This window comes from Strix aluco, chromosome 1 (genome assembly GCF_031877795.1).
Source record: "Strix aluco isolate bStrAlu1 chromosome 1, bStrAlu1.hap1, whole genome shotgun sequence".
Lineage (NCBI taxonomy): Eukaryota > Metazoa > Chordata > Aves > Strigiformes > Strigidae > Strix > Strix aluco.
The window spans coordinates 40,334,497-40,361,470 of NC_133931.1; the positions used below are offsets into that span (position 1 = coordinate 40,334,497).

The 26,974-nt window shown below is 40.1% G+C and overlaps 1 protein-coding gene across 3 annotated transcripts in view; it reads right to left on the reverse strand.

The window, feature by feature from the left end:
* Nucleotides 1–26,974, reverse strand: part of CLVS1 (clavesin 1) — a 110,928-nt gene that overhangs the window by 50,786 nt on the left and 33,168 nt on the right. For all 3 annotated transcript variants that reach the window (XM_074818495.1, XM_074818487.1, XM_074818505.1), the window contains one exon: nucleotides 20,541–20,715. In XM_074818495.1, coding sequence (XP_074674596.1) covers nucleotides 20,541–20,715 — 175 coding nt within the window. The remainder of the gene's footprint in view (nucleotides 1–20,540; nucleotides 20,716–26,974) is intronic.

A 26,974-nucleotide genomic window follows, 5' to 3' on the forward strand; every position in this document is an offset into this window, starting at 1 on the left:
CAGGTTGTAAAGTCATTTTCTGGCTCCCTATGAAAGATCCCTGCAGTGAGTACTGCTGGGAGGGAGGGAGGGAGGGAGGGAGAGAGGGAGGAAGGAAGGAAGGAAGGAAGGAAGGAAGGAAGGAAGGAAGGAAGGAAGGAAGGAAGGAAGGAAGGAAGGAAGGAAGGAAGGAAGGAAGGAAGGAAGGAAGGAAGGAAGGAAGGAAGGAAGGAAGGAAGGAAGGAAGAGGGACTTTAGAGGTTTCTGTTGGAGGATATGAGGAACAAAATAAATACAGTACTTGTTTGTGACACAAGGAGTAATATCTAGGTCTAGATTAAAAAAACCACTCATGGCTTCACATCTATTGATGAACTTTAAGAAATGTACCTTCACCAGAGTATTGACAATTCAATTTATAAAATCCAAAAGTAGGTAAAGAGCTAAGGGTATTGATTAAACTATGAACCAGTATACCATTTCTATTTTTTATAGCTGCAGCTACAATAAACATATGTCAGATTAAAGTTTTAACCAGTTTGTTACCACCACCCACAGAAGGCTTCAGACCAGAAGGTGAGGGAAACTAGTAATTTAGGAATAGAGAAGCATATATGGCCAATTACTGTGGGGTTTGAGATTTCAAAGGGGGAACCTTTTCAATCTCAGTAAGTAAAAGGGTAAATATGAAGAAATACCAGTTCCTTAGTGTCTACATTATGTTAAGTGGCTTATGAAGTTGTGGGCTTTTTAACTGTAAGAGGCTGATGAGCAGAGAGCAGGGTACTGCAGCAGAGAGGCATGCACAGAGTTATCCTCAGACTTTGCTCTGGAGCTGACACTGCTTTGAACTCCAATTAGCTAACTCAAAATCATAGCCCTGGCATTTTTTTTTAAGAGGACCATTATGTATGAATACACACAAATTGTACTAAAAAAATTATGATTCAGTAAAATATGGTCCTGGGAGCTTTTGGTACTAGAAATACACTCTCAGGAATGACGAAAGCCAGCCAGTGCTAAGCATTCTTGCCAGAACAAGCTCTGGGGAATAAGAAGAAAAGACCTGACTTTTCATATGGATGCTACCTACTTAAAATATTGCTGGTATTTTCCTTTGAATGTAGTGACAAGATCCTTTTGGCTTCAGATGCTAACTGAGAGAGTGAAAAAGGGAGGCTAACCCTTCCTGTTTCAAAAAACACTGTTTTCCATATTTAAAACTATCTACAAGGCATAAATATAGGCCTTGTGCAGTATTATAAATTATTAAAGCTGACTAAATGTTTAACTGTACTTGGAGGCTTCTTGCAGGCCACCTGACAGGCTTTGGTGGCCCTGGTGGTGGAAAAAGGCAGGTTCCTTTGCTGAAGGATATAGGGTGGTACAGTAGACCTCTGTTTGTGCTCCCCATCCCAAACCAGGATCACTACAAGAATGCCTGAGTGATGCCCCATAGCTATCTCCACACAACCTCTTAAGCTTTCTCCATCCTTTTTAGTCTAACAACCCTGGAGCTCCCTTGTCCCTTCTCCAGCTGCACCACAGCTCACAGGTCTTATCACTCCAAAAATCCCATTCATGGTTATTGCTAATTCTGCATATTCATCTCAGATCACAGCTTCCCAAAATTTCACAGTATATACCAGACCACTCACCCTCTTTGCCCCCAAAAAACATCCAGAGCATCACCCAACTCCAAATCTCCTCAGTTCTTCCAACCTCCTGCCCCAAACCTCCTTCTGCCCAAACCCTCCAACTTCCCAGGCTCTCTGCTGCCACCCCTCACTTCTTCGTGGCCAGGACCCCCAGCTCTGATCTCCCAGCAATGATGGCTGCTCAACCCTACATCTCTGGACCCGGCAATTTTGATTGAGCCATCTGCCAACATCTGCACCCACTGCAATGAGCTGCCATGACTGGCTGAGCCCACCTTCCTCCACCATAACACCTCCTCCCTCAGCACCTCCCCAGAGGGAAAAAACCCAGCTCGTATTTCTTGCAGAGATTTCTAAAACCTAGATACAGGCTTTGTCTCCCAGAAATGTACTTTAAAAGGATGCAAAGAACAAAAAAATCTATTTCAGGAAAACCAGATGTATTTAGACCCTTTATTTCCTTACTTTTACTCTGCAATTAGATCTGGAATTTCCTTTTTTATAGGATTTGGAAAATAAAACTGGAGAAAATGCATATGTAAATTTTTTCCTCTTTTTTTTTTTTTTATTTCACCTTACCTCTGTTTGGCAGAGAGATTAAACCCAAAGAGAACATTTTTACCTTTATCTCCATCTCTTTAGCCCTGTATTTGAAAGGAAGGTGGAAGAGGTGAAAGGGGACTAAGATCCAAAGAATTAGAGGTTACTTGATCTTCTTTGTAAATAATTGCAGTACCATTGACTGAGTGCCCTGAAGCCCAGTTGCCTGCTGACAGACTGCTGCATTAGCAAAAATTTATTTTGTTTTGCAGGAGTCTTTAAAATCATCATCGGTTAAATACAAGGCAGAGTGCAAAACAAACTCACTAACAATCCTTGATGACACACAGTCACTTTCCACCCAATCTGAACAAATTCTTTTTCCTTTCCACTGGCACCAGGGGTGTTACCTCTATGGTGTTGATCAGTCCTTCCTTTCTCACGGAGGGTGGAGTGTTATTTGCTTCATTCTCACTGAACCGTTTTTTTGCCTATTGAGATTTCTCATTGCAATCAAAACGTGGGAAGTTATTTCATTAATCACTTTATTAGTCCTGTTTTCACCTTTGAAAAAGACACTTCATTCTCCTCCATTTATAGTGCACTAATTCCTACAAGGCACTGTGGAAATGCAGCTATGGCTCAACACCCTCCTTTTACGATAGAATAGCTGGATGAGGAGGCACAAGGACAATCTGGATAACAAAACCCTGCTAGGTACCTCACTTAGACCTTTTCCTGTTCGAAAACTCTTTGTTCCAGTACAGGAACATATATGCTTCCTTGTAAATTATATGTTTGCCCCTCAGCCTCACACTGCTGTCAGTGTTAAAAAGATGAACAAAAACCAGGGTACAAGGAAGCTTACAGCAGTAAAAGTACGCTGTGAGTTTGAAAAGCTACTGAGTGGAACTGGGCAAGTAGGAGTCCTTGTTTTTCAGCCACACAGAGCTTTAAAGGATAGAATGAAGCAAGGTGGAAACCTGGTCTGGACTATTGCTTAGCAAAAGCCACTAAATTTTCAGCAAGTGATTGCTGCAAACTGCCCAGTAAATCCAGCTAGGGATAGTACACATCTTCAAGGAAGCCTTCAAACCTTCACTAGCATAGCTCAGATGGTGGAGGATCTACTGCACTCCTAAATAAGATGCTGTAGTGGTTGATAGCACACATCACTAAGTAGAGACCTGTTTTCTGGCCTGAACTGGTCTTTCCGAACATGAGCCAGCAGTGTGCCCAGGTGGCCAAGAAGGCCAATGGCATCCTGGCTTGTATCAGAAATAGTGTGGCCAGCAGGGACAGGGAAGGGATCTTGCCCCTGTACTCGGCACTGGTGAGGCCACACCTCGATTACTGTGTTCAGTTTTGGGCCCCTCACTACAAAAAGGACATTGAATTACTCGAGCGTGTCCAGAGAAGGACAACGAAGCTGGTGAAGGGTCTGGAGGACAGGTCTTATGAGGAGCGGCTGAGGGAACTGGGGTTGTTCAGTCTGGAGAAGAGGAGGCTGAGGGGAGACCTCATCACCCTCTACAACTACCAGAAAGAAGGTTGTAGAGAGCTGGGGATGAGTCTCTTTAACCAAGTAACAAGCGATAGGACAAGAGGTAATGGCCTCAAGTTGCACCAGGGAAGGTTTAGACTGGATATTAGGAAACATTTCTTTACAGAATGGGTTGTTAGGCATTGGAATGGGCTGCCCAGGGAGGTGGTGGAGTGCCCATCCCTGGAGGTGTTCAAGAGGCGGGTTGACATGGTGCTTGGGGATATGGTGTAGTTGGGATCTGTCAGTGCTAGGTTAACGGTTGGACTAGATGATCTTCAAGGTCCTTTCCAGCCTAGATAATTCTGTGATTCTGTGATTCAACAGCTAGATTAAGGGCTCTCTACTATCACTGAAACAATGTTCTGAATCTGTGGTCTTCAAATCAAACTGTACCCATTTTGCAAGGGTCAGGATGAGGGGTTTTTTTCCAGCTAAAGCCTGGAATCAGCAATAACACCAGACTCTTCCGTTCTCACTCATCACCACTTCATGGGAGTTCAGGCAGTGTGCAAGTGGCAGTAAACTCAAGCTTGCTATTTCCTTTCTTCCTTGATTCTGCTGTGCTAGTGGGAGCAAATAGCAACACAGCACTTCATCCTCAAAGTAAGCCTTGTTACTCTGATTTGATGAGGAAGAATATGATTTCTTAAACATCAACCCTTCACTCTGAGCAAAAAAGCACCCCACATTGTCACTGTGCAAAAGTAAGCAATGAGCATCTCTGTACAAAGAATTCTTTTGACTGCATCCAAAGGAGGAGGGAGGTGGTCTTTAGCAATGAACCATTGTAACTGAAAATAAACAGCATTTCTATGGAAAACACTTAGATGTGGACTTGGTGAGAAGGGAAGTGTTGGAACTGCTTACAAAACCTTGCTTAGTGCAACAGATGCTGTGTGTCATTTGGCTCAGAGAGGTTGTACCTCTCCATCCATGTCTCCTTCTCCATCCAACCTAAGCATCCCATTGCCATCACAACCATATCCAAAGCAGCACTCTCTGCTGTAAGGTCAGCAGCAGCAGCTGAGTGAGAGCATATGTAAACCTTCAATTCTAAGCAGCACTGGCAAACAATCTTGTGATTTTTAAAAATTCCCTGAAAGCCTGAGCTGCTGTACCTGTGATATTACATTAAAGCTTTTCATTAGAAAAGGAAGAAAATGGCTCCAGCCTTCATGGCAGCAGATACAGTCTTGAAGACATCAACTGAATGCACCTCAGAGACTAAAAACTTAGTCTGTATATGTAAAAGAAGAGTCTTAAATTTTCTGTTTGTACTTATATCTCTATTTAAAAAAAAAAACCCAAACAAAAAACAACCAAAAAAACCCCATGATGCTAAGGAGATAAAAGAGAGGAAGGGTGTGGGGTTTTTTGATGTTTCCAGAGGAAGGCTGTAACTACTATGGAGCAGCTGCCCTGACTGATAGCCTCTTGCCCACGTGGAGGAGAGGACGTGAGGTTTCCATGAGCTCCTCAAAGAGAGCCAGGTGGAGCACAGTGGCAGCAACAGGGTTTTGGATGAAACTATCTCCCTTTTGAGTCCTGTGGTTTGTACAGACCTGCTGCAAAGAAGTTGGAAAGCACTGGAAAAGACTGCGTGGTTTTCTGCCAGAGCACAGCTGGGGAATTCAGGGGGCTTTTGCTCTTCCTGTGCTTTGGGTGCTCCATGAGACACTGGAGTAATAGTGCCACAGTCCAACTTTCATCTCGTGATCATGGTCACCACTTCATCTGGCTCCAAGACAGGGAGTGTGGGGGTTTGCTGTAGAGGGTGAAGGAAAAGGCTCTGCAGTTTCTCCCTCTCTTCGCATCAGCAATGCTCACACACCAGCATTACGACAGGACAATAGACCTTCAGCTCATCAGCTCCTGCCCCACCCACCCTGGTTGGACAGCAATCCACCAGCCCTTCATGCTGTCCTCTGCAAAAGAGGCTATCAGGATGGCAACAGTGCCGTTTAGGAGCAGGTGATGGATCAGTGGCAATGACTGAATGCTCTGTGTTTTTGATTCACCAAGCTCTGCTGTGGTCATGCTTAGATAAGCACAAGGAGAAATACAATCAGCTTTCCACTAAATTTTGGAATTTACTAAATTTTTACTAGCATTTCATTTGCTTGAATATGTTTATTTTTATCCTTCAGGCAAATATTTCTGCCTCCTGTGAACCTTTTATGTAAATCAACGGAGGCATTTGGCAAGCCATATCAAAACTGCAGCTTTACATATCACTGAAGCAGAAAATAAATGGAAATAATTACTGATGCCTCCAAGTACAGATTTGTTTCAAAATGAAACATGTAGCTCAGAGGAGGTGGGCAGTATATATCTAATGATTTCCTGTTAGCTTACATAGCATTGGCTCAAACATTTTTATTTCATTCGGGGATGTGTTTTTTCCCTCTTTTGGGGGTGATCAGAGAGAGGTGGTGCTTGGTTGTTTGCTCATTTTAAGCATATTGAACGGAATCAGATCTTTACTTACTTAAGAAACCCAAAAGATCATATCTGTAAATCCCTCCCTCATGCTAGGAATTGGAAATAAACTGATGTTTGAAGGAAAAAGGTATACACTGCTGTGCCAGTAACATCACTAACAGAGCAACTGCCTGAGTAAACTGTAGTTTCTATATGATGGACTTGATCAGTATTCATAAGGGTCAATACTAATATGTTTTTATTTATTTCAGTATAAACCAGTAATGCATGTCCTGACACCACTGAGTTGCACTGACAAGAGGAGAACTGAGTCTTGCAGTGCCAAAGGCTGCCCCTGAGCCACCACCACAGTCCACCATTGGCTGCATCCCAGGAGAAAACTTAGGAGCATTTCTACTTAGGGTCTTTAGACTCTTGGAAACTAATGTTTTATCACTTTTACCATGACTAGACCGTACATGGAGGAATCACTGAGGACAGATGTAAATTTTGCTGCTTCTGAAGCAGGAGGCAGGCATGCAAACCAGACCAAAGACTTATCTGGCCCTGTATCCTCTGTCTAAACCAGCAGCCCTACCCTACACAGTTGCTGAGAGAAGAGGAGGAACAGGAAAATGTGTCTTTACCCAACACGCTCTCACCCTTCAGTTATTCTCAGCTTTTAAAGTCAGATGTGATTCCAGTCTCCTTAGTCACCCTCACTGGATTTCTCCAACATTAACCTGTCCAGTGTCTCCTGATATCATGTAACATCCACATATCATTTGAGACAAGAACTTTCAGGTCTACAACGCACTGCAACAAGAACTGCCTCTTCTCGTTTGTTCGAAACCTGGTTCCTAGTAGCTTCATTTGCTTGTACTAGTGACCAGTAACAGGTGCCACTAGTGACAGTAGCAAAGTATCAGCCCTGTGGTCCTTTAGTTTCTCATAGCAATAGTTCCCAGACATCAGTTATTACAGCCCCACTGTTAAAATTTAACCCACAGACAAGGGGTTTGTTGTGAATTCTGGTTCAAAGCTTTGCTTCTGTTGCATCTAGATTTTAAACACACAATCCACAACTGGACTTCTGTGGGGGTCACACCCCAGTTGGAATTGCTATGGTTTCACAAGCCCCAATTTGTTTATTGCTCTCCTGCCTGCACCCCCAGGATATAAAAATATACAGAAGTGTTGTATTTTAAAGGCCAAGTTCAGTTTTATTTAATTTGTCCCCATTTTTATTTTATCTTTTGCTGCAGAGTGAAAATGATTGGATTTTTTGGAATACCACTTCTATTGCATTCCCATAGCATCTCAAAATGTGCTATAGTACACAAGTCCTGGAAAAGTGTATAGTATGAAAAAATGACCATCCTTTCTACCCCTCCACATGTTACAACTCTTTTAAAGCTTTTAAAGATAGTGAAAGTATTAAACACCATCTGAGCTTTGCTTACTGTAGATAGAAAATCTCTGAAGAGACAGTACCTTGAAGTTCAGGCAGAAATTATCTGAGAAAGAGCAGAACACCAAGAATGTGGGAGATGTGGCAACGAAAGAAAAAGTGAAATGGCATGTTTTCTGATGTATTTAGCAAAGCAAACTACTGCAAATATCCTTCCAGTACTACCTCCTGACAGGAAGCTTATCAATGTTTGATGTGTTGCTGCTGAGCTCATTTACATAACTCTGATGCTGAACAAAAAAGAAAAAAAAGATGTGGCACTAGCTGTTCTGCTTCATAAAATCTCCCGTCATGGCAGTGTAACAATACTTCAGCTTGTAAAGCTCTGCTGTGCATTAGTGATTGGAGACATGCAGGGGGAAAAGTGAGCTCATGACTGAAGGGGCAGAAAGGTAGATAAAAAGAAAAGATAAATGATTTTAAAGTTTGTGGTTTACTGCATTTAGCATGTACAAACGGTGTTTTGAAATGTTTAAAGGCTTCAAGATCTGCTTCACATATGACAACAGTTGAATAGCAAAGAAATCAGAAGGGTTCAAAGTCTTCACCTGTGTCACATCTTCCAGAGCTGTTCCTACTGAAGTGGTAGCTTTCTCAAAAGGATGCAGTATACACAAAAATCAACAGATGTTTCATCTTTAGTGAGATGTTCCTGCCAAGAGTTATTCCACATCTTCTTTTATTGTGCCAACCAGCCTAAATTCAAAGAGGTCTGCCTTAAAAACACAGCCTCCAGGGTCTGGGGAGAGGTGGCATGAAGTTGCTCTCTGAGCTTGCACACAACCTCCCAAATATACAAAATGAGGGAGACATTTTGCCTGTAGTTACCACAGTCATGTTAGTAGTGCTGGTGACATATTTGGGGATTCACTGTGCTGAAATCCTTGATCACTTGCCCCTGTTCATGTGAGTGTCATGGATACTTGCTGACTCGTCCAGGCAATTTGAGGAGAGTCAGTATGAAATACTGCTGCTGAGGGAAAACTGCAGCCTGACAACTAACTGTGTGGAAGCACATTTAAGTCAGGTATTTATTTTCAACAATGTGCATGCCCAACAAAGCACTCTGCTGTTTAAAGCAAATTTCTGAAAATCATGTTCTGATATTATTACAGAATTTGTACTATGTAAAGTATCCAAATAAAAAAAAAAATCTTCAGACAACTAAGTTGCAAGATCTCCTATAAGCATACAAGGTTATTTCCTGATTTTATTTTTTTTTGGTCTAAATCTGGAATCCCACAGATATACTTTCTGCATCAACTTCAAAGAAAAAGAATGCACTGCTACAAAGTGTTGGTTTTTTTCTTTTTTTCCCTATATACAGTCAAAGCTGAGCAATCCTTAGAGTTAGATACCAAATAAATTTACTCAAGTTAATAGTAGCATTCACTTATTTTGTTAGTTTAACAAACTGTCCTGATCTTATTTGCCTAGAATATCTTTGCAAACCAAACAACATCAAAATGGTGTAAGCAGTCAAAGTAAAATACTTCAGACATTTGAATGGATTTTATCAGACATGGCAGGAATTTGCTAGTAAGGTTATTCATTCTCAGGCAATGCTGTTCAGCCATAAGTAACCTCTGGAACAGAGAAATCTAAGCTATTTTCATTGTCTTTTAAGACAGTTCAAATGGAATTTATTTGCCTTCCTTACTCAACAAACTGGATAAGAGGTCTAGCCCTTTAAATGCTGTTCCAGTTTTAGAGGAGAGAGGCTACAAAACAGGGGTGCTTCATTAAAATACTGTAGCTGGCACCTCTCAGAGGCACAGGAAAAGAATATTCACTGAGTAAGTAACACATTATAAATTATAATTGAGATTCAATTCTCCCAGGGAGAAGAGAAGGTAACTTGTCATTTGAAGTGTTCTGAGTTTCAGAGAGTAGACTTGGAGTTTAGAGGGTATAATGATATCATTAAGAAATGCCCTTGCAAAGCAAGCAAAATTATACTGTGCTGTTTCTTGAAAACCACAGGAACTCTTTATTGTTCTGTCAGCAGCAGTTCAAAGAGCTGTGACCCCATTAACATTCACTCAGGCATGTATAACAAATTGGAGGAGGGAAATTTCTCGAATAGTTAAGTATATTTTGTGTGTTTGAATACACAACACTGTTAGCCATGGGAGCTCAGCACCACAAAATGCACACCTTGCACATCTGGTTTACCTCACAGTTTTATTTATCTTTTAATATTTAGAGGAGAAAGCAATATTAAAGGTAGAGAAAGAGGAGGGAGATTGGGAAGTGGAAAAAGCTAGATAATGGCTAGCTGATTTGATGGCTGCAGTTGAACTGATCTAGTATTTGCAGTCACTCTGCTACGAGCAGAAATTATTAGATGACCAGAAGACCCTTTGAACTCACATATCCCTGGCAAAGACTGAGTAGGAATATGTGGAGTGATACATTATAAACATAAGCTAGAATCTTGCAGAGAAACCAAATTTCTCTCATTTTCATTAAGAGGCAGCTCTTCTGGCCAAACTATTTATTTATTTCTGTGAGAAAAGTTGTGGGCTTCTTCCAGAAAATATTGACTTTTCATAGAAAAGCTTAACTGCAGAGATTCTGATGCAGTATCTGACCAGAACTGCAGCTTTTCTGCTTCTTTAGTTCTTTGTGAGTCCAGCTGTCCAAGTGGCTCTTCTACATATGATGCTGAATGACCACAGACAGTCTCCATGCTGCAGTGATCATTGACTCAGCTTAAGAAACGACAGTGGCCAGCAACAGCAACTGAGGTTTATCTGGTTGATTTTGAGTGTAAAAGTTTTCTTTTTGATATAAAATGCTTCGAATTTGTCTGCAAATACAAAGGGTTATTTTTTTCTTGCATAGACAAATGATTAACTTTTTTGTTCAGAGAGAGTGAGTGGTAGATACTGTCTCCAGTGTTAGCAGAAAGCCCACCCACACTGATTAATTGAGGTACTTTATCTGTACCAATTCATTAATATCAGTTACAGTACAGATTTGGGAATCTTTATCTCTTTAGGACTGTGCCCTCACAGCTTTTCTTACACTTAGCAATAAGTTTGATAAATGTTATCAAATAATATGATAAAGGAAAGAACCATCACAAGGAGGTTAATGATATCTGTGCTATACTGAGGAGATGTTTTTTCCTGAGAAACTTTTAAATTCGGGTTCTTTACATTTGTAAATGATGCCAAATAAAATTAAGATTGCCAGTGGGACTCTTCATGAAACTTCACACAGAAGTTAGAGTAGGACCCTTTGTAACTACTGCAGATGTCCTTTTACAATGAGCATTTCCACCAACCCACCAGAAACCATCTCTTCTAGATGTTGAGCACTCATGCTACTCAGCACACTTCTACTAATTCAAAGCTGCTTCTAAATTCTCTTGGAAAATAGAAGAATAAGATTTTTATTAACCTATAAGCCTAGGCAAGCTTGAATTTTATTTTCAGTTTATTGAAAGTTCTGCTGTTATCCTCTGTAATTCTTAAAGAGCAATCTACTATTTTGTTCATCATATATATTCATGCTTCTGCCTTTCTTCTGAAAAACTGTCAATTTGATGACATTCTAAATGTATCTGCTATTTGAAGAATATTTGCATTGTAATTGTATTTGTGTTAGCTAACCTTCTTTTTCTTGGCTGCATTTTCATTGAATGTAGATTGGAGTTGATCAGAAAGTCCCCTCTGAAATGGAAATTATTTTTCTTACACTGGTTCTACTGTAAACAGTTTGAAACAGTGGGAGTGTGCTCACAGCGAAAAGCAGAATTCACATTCATATATGTCTACCGGAAAGGGATGTAAAACACATCCTGAAAGAATCATAAGAAGGTTTCAATTATAGGGCAGTACAGTTACTGGAGGAATTTTCACTGAAATTCTTTTTTACTTAGAAGATGTCCATTTGTCAAAATCAAAGCTTAGTGGGGGGCATGGGGTAGAGAGGAAGGGAGAAGGAAGGAATTTTTCACTTGATTTTTCATCTTTCCTTGAAAGTTTGTGATGTTTGATATGTTTCAGGTTGACATTTTTGCATCAAGAAACCCCTGCTATTCAGGAATGCTTGTTTCAAGTGTTAAACTCTACGCAGTTAAGAAGAGACATAAAAATGTTTGAGAACAAAATAGAGTACTTTAAGATTGTAATTTAACAAAAAGTTCTAACTGATGTGCAAAATTTCCAAAAAGTGCTCAGATGTTGGGGATATTTTCTGCAAGCCTGGAAAACTCTTTGGAAGTGGAAAATCACTTCCTGCCACAGTGTAATAGGGGTGGAATTACAGCCTCCATCAAGGCAATGGCAAATGTCCCATTCACATCAGTTGGGACTTCACCTCAAACGTACTGAAAATATTGCAGTCTCTTTTGACCATATTGACCATACACATTTTGACCATACAAATATGTACAAAAAAGTATTGAGGAATTTGTATGTTCCCTTGTTTAGGAGGAGAAAATAAAAATAGACAGGGCTTTAAAGACAATTGTTATGTGTAGTAGAAAAGTCCTGTTTTTCTGCACATAATAGGAGTCAAACAATTAGCAGGCAAACATTTCTCAAAATCATTGCCTTTCTCCATAATTTTAAAATGTTACTGTCTGAAGTATTTTGTAAAAAATTTTCACCAAAAATTATTACTTTGCCTGGAGCACCAGAGTGAACAGTGTGAACGCAGAGTCCTGGCGAGAGACATCTTCTGCACATGTGTGAGCCGAGCTGCTGGCTCTTGCACAGCAGCAGTCAGAGACCCATGGCCGGTTCCACCGATGCAGCACATCCTTGAAGGCATGTGCTAAAAAGGGGACTGTGAGACGGGGTGTAAGGGAACAACTGATCTTACACTGCCACAGCTGTTTTCCCAGGGGACATGGATTTAGAGTCCTGCAGTTGTTAGTGAGGGTCCAGCATGAATTGTTTCCTAAAGAAAGCAAAGTCCTTATCTACCTGTGCTCAGGGGATAATCCATGCCACATGGCCACATGTCGCAGTGTACAGCCATATTATTACTCCTCTCCCTACCCACATATACCTCCATTGCCACTCCACATCCCAAACAAAATAATACCCATTCCATCTCTGTTGGCACATAGCTCTCACTGAAATGTCACTATTCCTGTATGTTTCTGGTCTAGCCTTGTATATACAATCCCTTTTATATTTTTGCATAATTGCTTTATATAGTTCTTGTAGCAAGAAGGTATCTGTAGTAAACACTCTTCAGGAAGCTTTCACTCAGTTTCAGTGCTAAAAATAAAAAAGTTTTGGGGACTGTAAAAGAAGTTAAACTGTTATTACAGATCATCACTTCTGAAGCTCTATGAAATTACTGAGGACAGGGACAACGTACATTAATGCAAGTACATTTGGTCACCTTCACATTTTATGAGAGGAAGAAAGGCTCAAGATACAACATCAGCTACTTATGCGTATGTTGGTGGGAAGGTTTGAGCAGGACTGGTGTTAGCTCTAGCTGCCTTATTACTGGCTACCAGTAAGAAACAGCTTTCTATTCTAAGCAGACTTACTGCAAAAAACTTTCCTGTTTCCTCGATGAGGCTGAAAGAGTATTTGCTTCCTGTCTAACTCATATCAGCAACTTAATGAGAACTTTACTAAAATGTAATAACTGGCATTAAAAAAAGACTTTCCACATAACATATCCAGCCTTTTGGGCTGTCCACATTGCAGCTTATCCTTTACTCACAGCCAAAAGTCCCAAAGCCTCCAACTGGCAAACATGGCTGGGCTGATCAATTTTACCAAGCAGTTAATTCCAGTTTTCATATGACCAATGTGCGCCTACAGCCTACTATGCTTTTCCTTTCCCTTGTTCCAGTCAAATTCCTAGATATGATAGGCACACAATGAGCATAGGCCTTCTCTTGCAGAGAGCAAAGTCTGTTTATCTACTCTTTTTTTTTAATATATAATGAGTCAATTCCTTTTCTTGTCTCCTAAAATTTCAAAGGCACCCTCACAGACATCTCAGAGAGTACTCACGTTATATATCACAACAGCTGCTGGAGACAGATAGCGTGAGCATTTCTGGAATGATTAAAACTGACCTTGTTTCAATGGATACTAAGTGTTCATCATTAGTAGTGACTTCATGTTCAGCAGTTCAACAAAGTCTCTAAAATGAAGCACATTCTAATATTGAGGAAAAAATTAACTAGAGAACAGATTTGGGAACTTTTGAGACAGCATTTAATGGAAAAAAATGGTATGCTTTTTATATGCATATATTGGAAACAGTTTCGTCCAAGTATCTGTGTAAATATACAGACTTAGATTTCATACAAATCAAAAAAGATTTTTTTCTAGATGTTTGGGACAACCCATTGCATCTTATAGCATGTGCTAAATTCTGATCTGTAGCCATTTTCCAGATGCTGAATGTCATCAGATCTTGAAACTCTCTTTTCAGAAACAGTTAAAACATTCTTAGTGGGAGGAGTTCTCTATTTTCTTCACAAACCAGATTTGTCCCTCTCTGTAGGTAAACCCATGTTTATATAGCTAATCTTGCCTCTATGAATATAAGCTTGAATTATTAGCAGGGAGTCTAGTTTGGGAAGCTACAACATGTCTTTTGGACGTATCAACACCCTGTGATTATGACACAGGAACATCCTGCTTTTATATTCTGAGGAAATTGCCTGTCCTCTGGTAGGCCACTACTAAAGAAATGGTTATCTGTTCTCAAGGACCCAGCCTAGAATATCCCCTTTTCTTCAATTTTCCTATCCTGGGAAAGATAACAACAAGGCTTTTGCACAAAATCCAAAATCTAAATATTTCCTTAATTTTTTACAAGTCTTTAAATTCTGGACATAAAAAAAGAAAAAACAGTCTGCCTTCAAGTAGGTTTCTTTCTAAGAGGGGAAGGGAAAGAAGGACCTATTCTCAGCTGCCATAGATCAGTATTATTCTGCAGAGGTACACAGAGCCCCAGCCAGTTACACTACTCCAGCAACTGGCCTCAGTTCTCTGCTGATTTTTGTCTTTCAGATTTTGAACCAGGAAGATTGAGAAGTATCTGAACAAATGAATGAGTGACTTCTGAGTCTGCATTTAGTCTCCCAGAGATAAACAGAGTCTACACTGAGGGGCTTTTTACATGAGGTGCTAAGATTTTTTAACTTGTCCTTGTCCAAGACAGTGTATGCATGTGCCGATATATGGTTTTACTTGCCTAGTTTCTATTACTGAGGATTTGGTCTGTTCTGTCTTCAGTAGTCAATGACAGAGAGTTCTCTGTTTTCTGTTTAATATGACCTGTTATAAATACCTGATGAGACATAACGGCATCATAGGATATTTATAGCATAGACAGACTTCTGCCTACACTACAGATTTCTGCAGAAAGGCTGAGCTAGAATAAGCCTTTTTAGAATGTTCTTCAGTTTGTTATGATGTGGATTCTCACTCTAAATTTTCAAGTAACAACAGTATTATTTTCAGAAATTATGGAAACATTATTTGTATCTTATACTTACTATGTAAGGCATCTTATAGTCTGCATCTTTCACATGACTCATAAAGAGTTCAATTGGAAGTACTAAGTCAAAGAGATCACATCTACCTTGGGTTTCAGAGTACAAATGTGTTTAAGAAAAGAGAGGAGTCAGTTCCTTGCTCCAGGGTCCGAGCCGGTGAAGGACAGACAAAGCTTGCAGGGCAGAGTGTTTGACAAAGTCTCCAGATGCATGAGGACTGCCCGGGCTCTGTTCAGATCCCCAGTTTGACTATGACAAAGATTTGATCATACCCATAAAGCCAGGTCATGCTGATCAGAACTACTGTTCCATTGTCTCAGCTTGATTTCAACTTTGAAAAAGCAAGAAATTATAACAATTAAGAAAGAAATTGCTTCTTACCACTCATAATTAAATGGAGTGTTAAGTATTTTGATTTTCCAGATGAAAGTTTTTGAAAAAAACATATTTCCAGATTTTTTCCAGAGACGTTTGGAAAAATATTTCACTGCAATACTTCTATTCTAAAAACATGGCATTGTTCCAGAAAAAAAAAGTTTTTCATTGGAAAACTTTTATTGGCTCTAAAAGCTCATATTTTTCACTAAGATTTGGAAAAACAAAAAAATAAACAAATTACATATTTGCCATAATAATGAACTAAACTTTTTTCCTTCAAGATCTATATTCTAGTCTGCCTTTTGAGCATATCTTATATTTTAGCTCTTCCTTCTGAAGCACAACATGAAAAATACCTGATTGGATAAGATAGTGTCAAGAGACAAGTAATCTGTTGCTATAATTTAACCGACATTAAGTTTCCTGATCCCACATAATCACAGTAGGAGGGAATTTAAAAAAAAAAATTAACATATTTAAATCTATTGTTCATATTAAAGATCAAAAAGCTTCATATAATTCTAAGCAGGCTGAGTTTTCCCTATTCTCATTCCAGATTTTGAAGTGGGATAACCTCCAATAATGTCCAAACAAACTTGTTAGCTTGATTATCTGACTTGATCTCAGCATCAGAGTTATTCCGGACAAATGTACCTTAAACAATTTTCTAAGAGATGCTTATAAAATTTTCCCTTATCTGAAGATTTGTTTTCAGAATAATTTTATCAGTTCCAGTATCTGATTAGGGTGTTAAGTCAAGTATCATTGATTTCCTTTCATTTCCCTCACCTCTCAGAAATATCAGTTTCCGGTTATTCACTGGATGATGATAAACTGAAGATAATTTAGAAGAAAAAAAAAAAGAATTTTAATGGATCTTCTAATGGACATTGTTGGTTGTAACTTCTGTCAGGCTATTACCAAAGAAAATCTGGGGACAAATGCCTGGTTGCTGATCTTGGTTGTTCCCTGTTGTTACCGCTATTTGCTGCAATGATTGTGAAATTTGAGTCAAAGCCCTGTTGAACTCTAAAGATCATTCCTGCAGTGATTCATCATTGTCACAAGGTAGGCATAGGGCTTTTTTTAAGAGTCACTGTTCTTGCCTATGTGAGTACAAATGCATGTTACAGAATTATCAGAGAAGAAAAGAATATAGCCAGGATATAACCATTCACCTTACTTCTTTCAGTACCTTGAGACAGCCCTGGGGCAAGTTAGCCTTTATGTTAAGGCAGTACTAGTTACGCTGGAGTGCAAAACTGATATTTGAATCCAGCTTGCTGATTTGTGCTGTAAAGCCACTCAGCTGGGTCTTGGTAGTCAGTGGCTTTCTGGCTTTGTTTTCACCAAAGCAATGGCAGGTGAGATCAGACCTTATGCTGGTCTGAAAGTTTTGGAATATTTGTGGATGCTGTTGGAGAAATTGTTCCATTTCAACTCAGAAGACTAGCTGGGGGAATTTCTATATAGATATGAGCATGCATGTACACAAACTTCAGTACATAGCTCTGGTGTTGGATAAGGTGGAAGCAAGCAGTGGTTCCCTAGGAGCACCCTAAAATAAAGAATCCTGTCTGAAGGAAAAGCAACTACACCCTCTGAGCAAAACCCAACCAGCATTAAAAAAAAAAAGTATGGGCTTTACTGGGCACCCAGGCAATGTTCACTGTAACACACGCACTTCAGCTGTAATTACCATGTTTATTAGAGCTCTTCAAATGCAGTGGTCAGTAGCAAACATACTGCATACTAAGAAGGATTGTAGTGGCCATGTTTTACATGCTTTACCTGCTTCACGATTGCAACACAGGTTTCTTGCCTTTGCCATTAGACTCTGATGCTTCTAAACTGTTATGCAAAATGCCAAAAGATCAGTCTCTGGTTAACTTAAGCCACAATTAAATTTTGTCTACCATCACAGGATAATTATAAGATCAGCACTACACACAGAGAAGTATAACTTCACAGATGAAGAGAACAGAGGGGAGAAATGTGCTGTGAAGGGGAAAAGCTGTTCACATTAAAAGAATAAGGATCAGAAGTCAAAACTCATCAAGTTATTGGCAAAATAGGTTGGGCTTAAATACATCTCCCCACCTCTCCATCCGCATGGCAATCTTCTCTTTAATGTGTTAGAACTCAAAAGATCAGTAAGGTCTAGGAAGGAGTACGGTATGAGCTCAATGCATACAGTAGCTATTGCCTTGTGATAAAAGACAGAGCTCATTAATTAGAGATGGTTTAGGCACTAAGAACACATTTGTCCTTGTGATGTTGTGGCATAATGAGAATTGCCATACTGTACAAATGTTGTTTAGGATCTGAACAACTGTTGCTTAAAGTGCAAACATCAGGCTACTTTTAGGTCATTAAATGAATAACTGAGAAACAGAGTAGGTGTCCAGCTGAGTTAAAATGAACTATTTTGTGTGATGCAATACATACAGAAATCCAAACAGAGAAAAAGTAGTATTGAGCAAAATGTTCTTTCAGCCATGTGGTGATGTAACTCATACTTCACCTCCCTCAGCATTTACAGGCTTTGCAGTATTTGGATCTGAGCATCCTATATAATAGCAACACATTAGTCTCTGCAGCCAAGTTTAGTAGATTTGACTAGTGTTGGTCTTACAACACAGGATGAATTAACATGTGAACCTGTGTAATGTTTGTTCGCTGCACTTAGTGATAATGCACTGTAGCAGCAATTTGGGGAAAAAATAAATAGAATACAAATGCAAAGAAAATAACTGCCAATATATTTATTGGCTTAAAGCAATTTGAAAGAAAGGAAAAAAACAAATGCGTAAATTTAAGACTTACACAGGACTTAATATCAACAAAATCTCTTCTTCAAAAGGAGGACTGGGATAACCATGTAACCTGCCTGTATGAGGATCTGTACATGCACAGTGCCTTAGCTGTGAGAAGTAACAAGGAACTAAAACAATCCTGATTTTTTTCAGACATCATCTCATGAGAGTAGAACCTGACTTTTCACTTTCAGTGACCTCCAGCACAACTCATATTGCGACTCTTCTTTTTCTGTATGTAGGCCTTGCCTGCATTTCAATTACATTTTACATAAATTTTACATTAGGATAGTGGTAGTTCTTTTAAAATAATAATAGAATGAAGTCTTAATGAAAGTACTTCAACAGCAACAATGAGAGCCAAAAAAAACCCCACCCCTAAAAAATCCCTACCAACGGTGCTTGCTAATATGTGCTTTATAAGCCTGACTGACTTGCTTCTAAACCTGGTAAATCAGAGTGCACGTTACAGCTCTTACAACTCATCAAGCCCCACCAGTGGTTAGAAAAGTCTAGTACATGTTACCCCAATTTGTATTTTTTAGAGAGCGCTGTATTTCTACTTATGATGAAGACAACAGTAACTTTAAACAAGAAATTAAATGCCCACCTACCAACAAGAAAGGCAGCCTTCTTAAATTGCCCAGCACAAGATGTCAGGCTAATGACACAATCATAAGATCAGTTTTAGTACTCCCAGACTTTGGTACTTCCAGAAACATACTGTTGTCAACAACTGTAAATAAACTGTGGGCAGAGAAGCTGGCAGTGCCATGGTCAAGAATCAGACGGGATGAAGGTTGGACTGGCCTCTTACTGGAGAGTTGGAAGTGCAAAATTTGGCTAGGCACAAAGACACCTTGCTAGAATTTGGCTTCCTTATGAGTGTCATTTGGCTTTAATCCTCCTTTTGACTGGAGGGGTTTTTTGAACCACAGAATGTTGTTCTGTGAAGGAAGTCAAATGACGTGATAGTATCAGCAGGAGAAGATAAGGTATTGTCTTAGGGACTAATTGCGCAGCTTGACTTTCTAATTTGTTAGAATAGATGAAAATTCTCCACAACAGTCTTAAAACTGCTGGCAGATTTTTCTACTTCATTTTTGAATAATAACATAAAGTAGAGATAATCATGATCTAATTGTAGACAATTTGTTAGTCAAAAAATGAGTTGAACAAATTGTTCTTTCTAGTGTATGAGTTAAAGTTCAGATACACACACACCAGGAAAGATTATTCCTGAGGTATTTATGACTGCAGGATACCTGAAAAATACTAAAAGTCAAATGGAAAAACAATGACTTACAAAATCTCTCCTTTTAAGTATGGAACTACATGAAACATGTGGTCCTTGAGCAACCTGGTCTAAGGTTAAGTCAGCCCTGCTTTGAGCAGGGGTTTGGACAAGGTGATCTCCAGAGGTCTTTCCAACTTAAATAGTCCTTGGATACTGTCAAATGCCCACAGTTAATAAAGTTGTGTCAGAGTACTTCAGACCTAAAAATCCACCTCAGGTCTAACATCAGAGGTGGGCTCAGACTCTTGTGGAAAGCACTGAAGTCCTCTCTGAGCACCACAGTTTATCCTCATCCTCAGCTTGTCCCATCAGGCCCCAGGTGCCTTATGGTCACTTTCCACTTAAACCCATACAGCACACTGTTTTAGCTTGCTCCTATTTATTTGCAAGCACCAAGTGGATGCGCAGCCCCTGAACAGTCTGAACCATAATGTAACAGGATCCTGTGTGACAAATGAAGGCAGTCAGAATGAGGACACAACAGGGAGCCTGTCCTTACTCTTCCTCATTTCCCTCCAACACAAATCCATACACGTGAACACGACAGCACCCTTCCATCTGCTGGTCCCTTCTCCTGCCTCCCTCCCTCTGCATACAGATGTGCTTGCATGTGGGCTGCACACTCCAGAAGGCAGATGCTGCTGGATTTTAATCCCCCTGAATCCTCTGATGGATTAAACCTCAAATCTCTAACCGTCCTTCTTAATGCTGCAGTAAGTAACACACATACTGGTTACACTGATTTACAGCTGAAATAAAAGCAAAAGACAGTCAAAATGAAACGTCTGAAAATCAATCTATATGCTGTGAGTAGAAGGGACACTAAAGCATTCTGGATTATTTTCTCCCACCATCCTTCACCCTGCCCAGTGCCTGCTGAGGCAAAATCACTAGCTGCAGCAATAAAAGTTGCAGGTACATGTATTACTTTCCACCTACCTGTAACCCTTCAATGGCCAGTTTGAGAATAGATGGCGTAAGCTTGGAGGCTTGTTTAAAGGAGAAGTTACTCCAATCTATAATTAGAATGAAGCCATTTATCTGAAGCTCCTGGTCTTCGATGAGCACTTCCAAGGACAGTAGGATAGCCCGAAGGATATCTATAAAGGAGTTTCTAAAACCAAAGCAGAAAAAAAAATCAATGGTTGCAGTAATGTTCAAACCTCAAGATATTCAGGTTTGCTGTGAATGGGACATGAGCAAGGGATGATGATTTGTTCTGGTAAAACTCTTCTAAAAAGAGAGTTGTTTCAGAGGTATCAGCGCTCCCACTCTAAAAGTCACATTCCTCTGCTTGATGTGATAAGTCCTGCACACTGGTGGATAAAATAAACCCTGAATTAGACCTTTTCAATTCTTCTGTCATTTCTTACAATAGATATTAGCTAAGCCACTCTGGGAAAATATTTGTCTGTGAAGAAATCATAGAATGGTTTATGTTGGAAGGGACCTTAAAGATCATCTAGTTCCAACCCCCCTGCCATGGGCAGGGACACCTTCCAGAAGATCAGGTTGCTCAAAGCCCCATCCAGCCTGGCCTTGAACACTTCCAGGGATGGAGCATCCACAATGTCTCTGGGCAACCTGTTCAGCATCTCACCACCCTCACAATAAAGAATTTCTTCCTTATATCTAACCTAAATTTACCCTCTTCCAGTTTAAATTTGTTACCCCTTGTCCTATCACTACACTCCCTGATCAAGAGTCTGCCTCCATCTTTCCTGTACACCCCCTTTAAGTACTGGAAGGCCACTATAAGGTCTCCCTGAAGCCTTCTCTTCGCTAGAACTAACAACCTCGACTCTCTCAGCCTGTTCTCAAAAGGAAGGTGCTCCAGTCCCCTGATCATCTTCATGGCCCTCCTCTGGACCCACTCCAACAGGTCCATATTTTTCTTATGTTGAGGTCCCCAGAGCTGAACACAATACTGCAGGTGGTGTCTCACAAGAGCAGAGTAGAGGGAGAAAATCACTTCCCTTGACCTGCTGGCCACACTTCTCTTGATGCAGTCCAGGATACAGTTGACTTTCTGGGCTGCAAGCACACATGTCTGGCTTAGAGTTTTCCATCCACCAGTAACCCCAGGTCCTTCTCTGCAGGGCTGCTCTCAATCCACGCATCACCCAGACTGTATTTGTGCTTGGGATTGTCTCAACCCATGTGCAGGACCTTGTACTTTGCGTTGTTGAACTTCATGAGGTTTGCACAGGCCCAGCTCTCAAGCCTGTCCAGGTCCCTCTGGATGGCACATCCCTTCCCTCCAGTGTGTTGACCACACCGCAAAGCTTGGTCTCATCAGCAAACTTGCTGAGGGCTCACTCAACCCCACTGTCCATGTTGCAAATAAAGATGTTAAACAGCGACAGTCTCAATACCAATCCTTGAGGAACGCCACTCATCACTGCTCTCCACTTGGACATCAAACTGTTGACCACAACTCTTTGAGTGCGACCATCCAACCAATTCCTTATCCACCCAGTGGTCCATCCACCAAATCCATGTCACCAATTTAGAGACAAGGATGTCATGTGGGACAGTGTCAAAAGCTTTGCACAAGCCCAGGTAGATGATGTCAGTTGCTCTTCCCTTATCCATCAACACTGTAAGCCTGTCATAGAAGGACACCAAATTTGTCAGGCATGATTTGCTCTTAGTGAAGCCATGGATGCCAGCTATCAGTTTAAATCCCTGCTCCTCTGGATATACTTCACCATTTTTTTTGTTTGAGGTTTTTTGTCCCCTTCTTTTCTTTCTATTGTAAAGAGGAAAATCAGAAAAGGAAATAAATCGGTCCGATATTAATAAAAATGATATGGTTACAGCTAGGCTCCCTGACTTCCTGCTTGAGTGGAGGAAATGATCCAAGGCTTTGCACAATAAAGTTTGACTGTTGCCTTATTTCTGCAAACCAAATGCAACATGGGAAATAGCTGCATCCACTCAAAAGGGGAACCCTTTATTAGTTAGCAGCTACCAATAAGCTGCCTGCAAGGCTTCCCTCAGCTCTGGGAGAAAAATTAGAAACCGTGGAGGCCCTGAAGGAGATGGCAAGTGACAGAGAAGAAAATGTTGAAATGGTTTCTTTAATGCAGAAGTCTGTACTGAGAAGCCTCAGTCGCTCTCTACTTCCATCTCATGTATTTTACAAAAGTGTGTTGGAAAATTTGATGACTTATTCCATACTCCACTTAATAACTTATTCTACTTATTCCAGCTGAGTAAACTGAATCAGGCACTCTCATCATCTGTCCTTCCCATTAAGATGATTTACGAACAACAGATTCTTTTAGAGAGCAACAAGCAAGTAAAGCTTCAGAAAGTACAGCTTAACCTTCTGTAAAATGAAATTGTAACATACTGATATTGAGGTCTGCTTTACTTCTGCATAATTCTCAAATTTTGATGAGATCTGAGGTCTATTATAAGGAAGGCTCCCACCATGTTCTTCCATGGAGATTTTCATTTAATCCTTTTCTGCTGTTTTCTTTAATTTAAAATAAGTCATCTAAGCCTACAGGAGCATTGTTTCAAATTCTGCCTGAGAGAAAAAACCTATGTGCAGTCAAAACAAACTTTTCTACCGTCAAGACCTCTACCCCTCAATGGCAGCAACACATGATGAATTTCTATTAGAAGTAAATGGTGAAGTGTTTTCTTATTCTTTCTCTTTTCTCTCAGCAGGTTTCAAGTGGAAATGTACTTTCTTTCTCTAAAGACACGGTCCCTTGAAAAAGCTGTTTCTGATCTGTGCCTCTGCCTAAGTTAGAAGCTTCTCTGAAGTATAATTGCTAAGGCAACTTGCAGTACATAGAGCTTAAAGATATTTAACTTTGTTGTTGCTGGATGCCAGACCACCCCTCCCTCATTTGCAGTAACAGGACAACATTGACCTTTCCAAATTGTATGGGGAAGCTGTGCTAAACAGACAAACTGAAGGAGTACTTTCCTTAACAATGTAAGGTGAAGACATATCAATTGGATTGGCAACTGACATTTATTTTTAGTCTAAATTTATTTCAAAAAGCTGTGGTATGAATATACTACCTACTGCCCAGCTGACTTTCAAACAGCAGCATCAAATTACTAGACTTTCAGTGACGAAAAAAGCGATTGAACCCCTAAATCATATCTACTTAATATATCCTACTCTACCCATCTCTATTCATGGGGATCAGCACTCTACAAGAACTGCCCTGTGGAAGCTCCCAGAGGTATGCAGTGGCTCCAAAAGTATCCTCACACACATGCCAGCCTTCTCTACTCGCTTGTTGGTATCTACACAGAATGATGTCATCCATGGATGGGCTTTCTGGCTAGACTGGGGAAGATGGACTAATCCAGAGCTTGATTCAGTCCCACAGTTGCAAACCTTAAGATGAACCTTGATATTACTGTTATTATTAACAGTATTATTAACTTGTATTACTGAAGGTGAGAAAACAAGGACACAATGTGATAAAAAAGGGTTTCATCCTTCATTTGTGGGAAGAAGTTTTCTTAATAGAACATTCAAACTTGTATTCATTATCCTGCTACCTCTGATGCTTTTAAATGTTATGTATTGATTTCAGTAGGGTTGTATGGAAATGGTGCATACCAGTTATCTTCTGTAATACACTTAAACTCTAAATCACAATGAAATATTTCATTTGATTGAGCACAAAATCTTCCTCTCAGACTCTCTGCTGAAGAATTCCAATCTTTGTTTGTGTGTCTATAAATTAGACCCACAATAAATTACCAGGTTGTCAAACAATTAGTCACCTGTACTTCCCTGTACTTTCAAGTAGAAAATACTTGTCTGGGAGATATGGTACCCAGTTTCCTTAGTGTGTAACTAATCTGGATGTCCCCTGCCCAGATCCCTGCCCCCTCTATGTATTTGCAGTTTTAAGACATGATGTAGGAAATAACTCAAAATTAACACAAAGACATTTTTCTGATAAGTACAAGGAGACATGAAAGCAGCACACAAGTCCTCCAGGTGGGCTGTCTGCAGGCACACTGTTTTGTGAATGCAGGGTCTGGATAAAAATCAGACAGAGTGCCACTTGAGGCCAAAGCCCTCTGCTCCCTAATCTTGAGGCTTTGAGACAAATCATTCAGCTGTGTGACTGATTTGCATCCAAATCATTTTCTATGCATGAACACAGAACCACTTTCTATTAGTCCATCTCTTTTGTTCCTTTGTTTAATGTTCCCTTCCCTACTCCACCCCCCCCTCCCCACAAATTTAACCCTCTCACACACACAAAAAAAAGTGAAATAAATTACTATTACACAAAGGGAAATGTGTAAGGTGCTGTTAGGATTCAGCATGGAGCCTACTGAAGTGAGCCACTAATGAGTTACAAAAGATTTGCACAAGCCCCAGAAAGACAAAAAGGAGGAGGGGGGAGAGTGTCTATCTGCCTTGGCTGAATGGAAAGGTACCACAAAAGAGGCTCATCAAATATCCTTTGGAAAATGGGAAGTTAGCCCAACAGAAGCTAGTGATAAGGAACAATAATGTAAAACAAAAAATGAAGATGGTTTAGCTGAGGGATTTGGTGAGGAGATTAGCCAAAGGCATAACATGAAAATAAATAAGAAGAAATTACTTAATTATAAGAGGTGTAAGCAGGCTGTGAGAGAATCAAAAGGCTCAGTGGAGTACCAGGGTGCAATGGGAACAATTAAAGGGGATAAAGACATTGCAGGGAAATTAAATGATCTATTTGCATGTCTCTGCCACCAGTCGTTTCGAAGAGATACATGGATAATAAAGCTGAGGGACTGTTGGAAAATAAGGGGTCAAATAAGACACACTGCAAAGAAATTATACATTTTGGAGAAGATAGCATCAGTAAAGGCTTTTGACATTACTCTGTCTGAAGAGTTAAGCAGTCTCTGTTTTAAGCATGGTAGTGAAATTAATTGGATTATTCAGATGGTTAAAAGTATGAACATACAGAAGTACTGACAGCTGAAGACATTAAGATTGTCTGGTAGTAAGCAAAACCAAGCTGTCACTAAAAATCCTGACTGTCCCACAAGACAGCAGGCTAACAAAGTTTGGACCAGTGTCATTATCTTGGCAGTTGCTGACAACTTGCCTTAACATGCCTATATTAGTATGAGGTAAGAGCCTCTCTCCTATAATACTTAAAAGGTGGCCAAAGCTGCATAACATTTAGGAAGCTGCAAACATGTCATAGATACAAATTAGGTAAGAGAGTAAGAGACCACATCTCACTTCGTTCCCTCCCCACACAATAAATCACCAACAGAAAGCAAAAATGCTCTCTTAGCTTCTAATAGGGAGGGAGCTGGCACTGCCGTGCAAGGAGGATTCTCACTGGGAGTAAAGCACAGAAGAGAAAGAGGAAAGAAGAAGGGCCAGAAAAATATCTTCAGGTTGCCACAAATTATGAGCTAATCAAAGCTGAAGAAGCGGGCCGCACCTTGAATACTGTGTTCAGTTTTGGGCCACTCACTACAAGAAAGACACTGAGATGCTGGACCAAGTCCAAAGGAGAACAACGAAGATGGTGAAGGGTCTAGAGCACAAGTCTTATGAGGAACAGCCAAGGGAACTGGGCTGGTTTAGTCTGGAGAAAAGGAGACTCAGGGGAGACCTTATTGCTCTGTACAACTACCTGAAAGGAGGTTGTAGCGAGCTAGGTGTCAGTCTCTTTTCCCAAGTAACAAGTGATAGGACAGGAGGAAATGGCCTCTAATTGCACCAGGGGAGGTTTAGATTGGATATTACGAAATATTTCTTCACCAAAAGGGTTGCCAAGCACTGGAACAGGCTGACCAGGGAAGTGGTTGAGTCACCATCCCTGGAGGTATTTAAAAGATGTGTAGATGTGGCACTTCGGGACATGGTTTAGTGGTGAACTTGGCAGTGTAAGTTTACAGTTGGACTCAATGATCTTAAAGGTCTTTTCCAACCTAAATGATTCTATGATTCTATGAAAGGCTTAGAAAGGAAGACATGAACAACACAACAGATCAATGTGGGTGGAGGAGGGAGAACCCAGGAAGGAACATTTTTAATTGTTCTCACACACAGCCAAGGTATGCTGCTCATCGAAAAACCCTTGGAATCCAGTCAGCACTGGGTTTTGAACCACTGTTCATAAATCATACAAAGTCATTTATTTCAGGAGATTAAATTCTGCTTTCTGCTCATGAAGTATTGATAAGAAGGCCTCAAGTTCCATTAACGTGTTCTTAGAAAACATCTGGGTTTTTTAATGCATATATTTATTTTAGAAATTTAAAACTCACCTCTGCTGAAAAAAACCACTGGAAATTAGTGACCTACAGTCCTTGGAGATTCATGTCTTGATTCAAATTCATGATCATGAGTAGTTACCCTGCCTCTC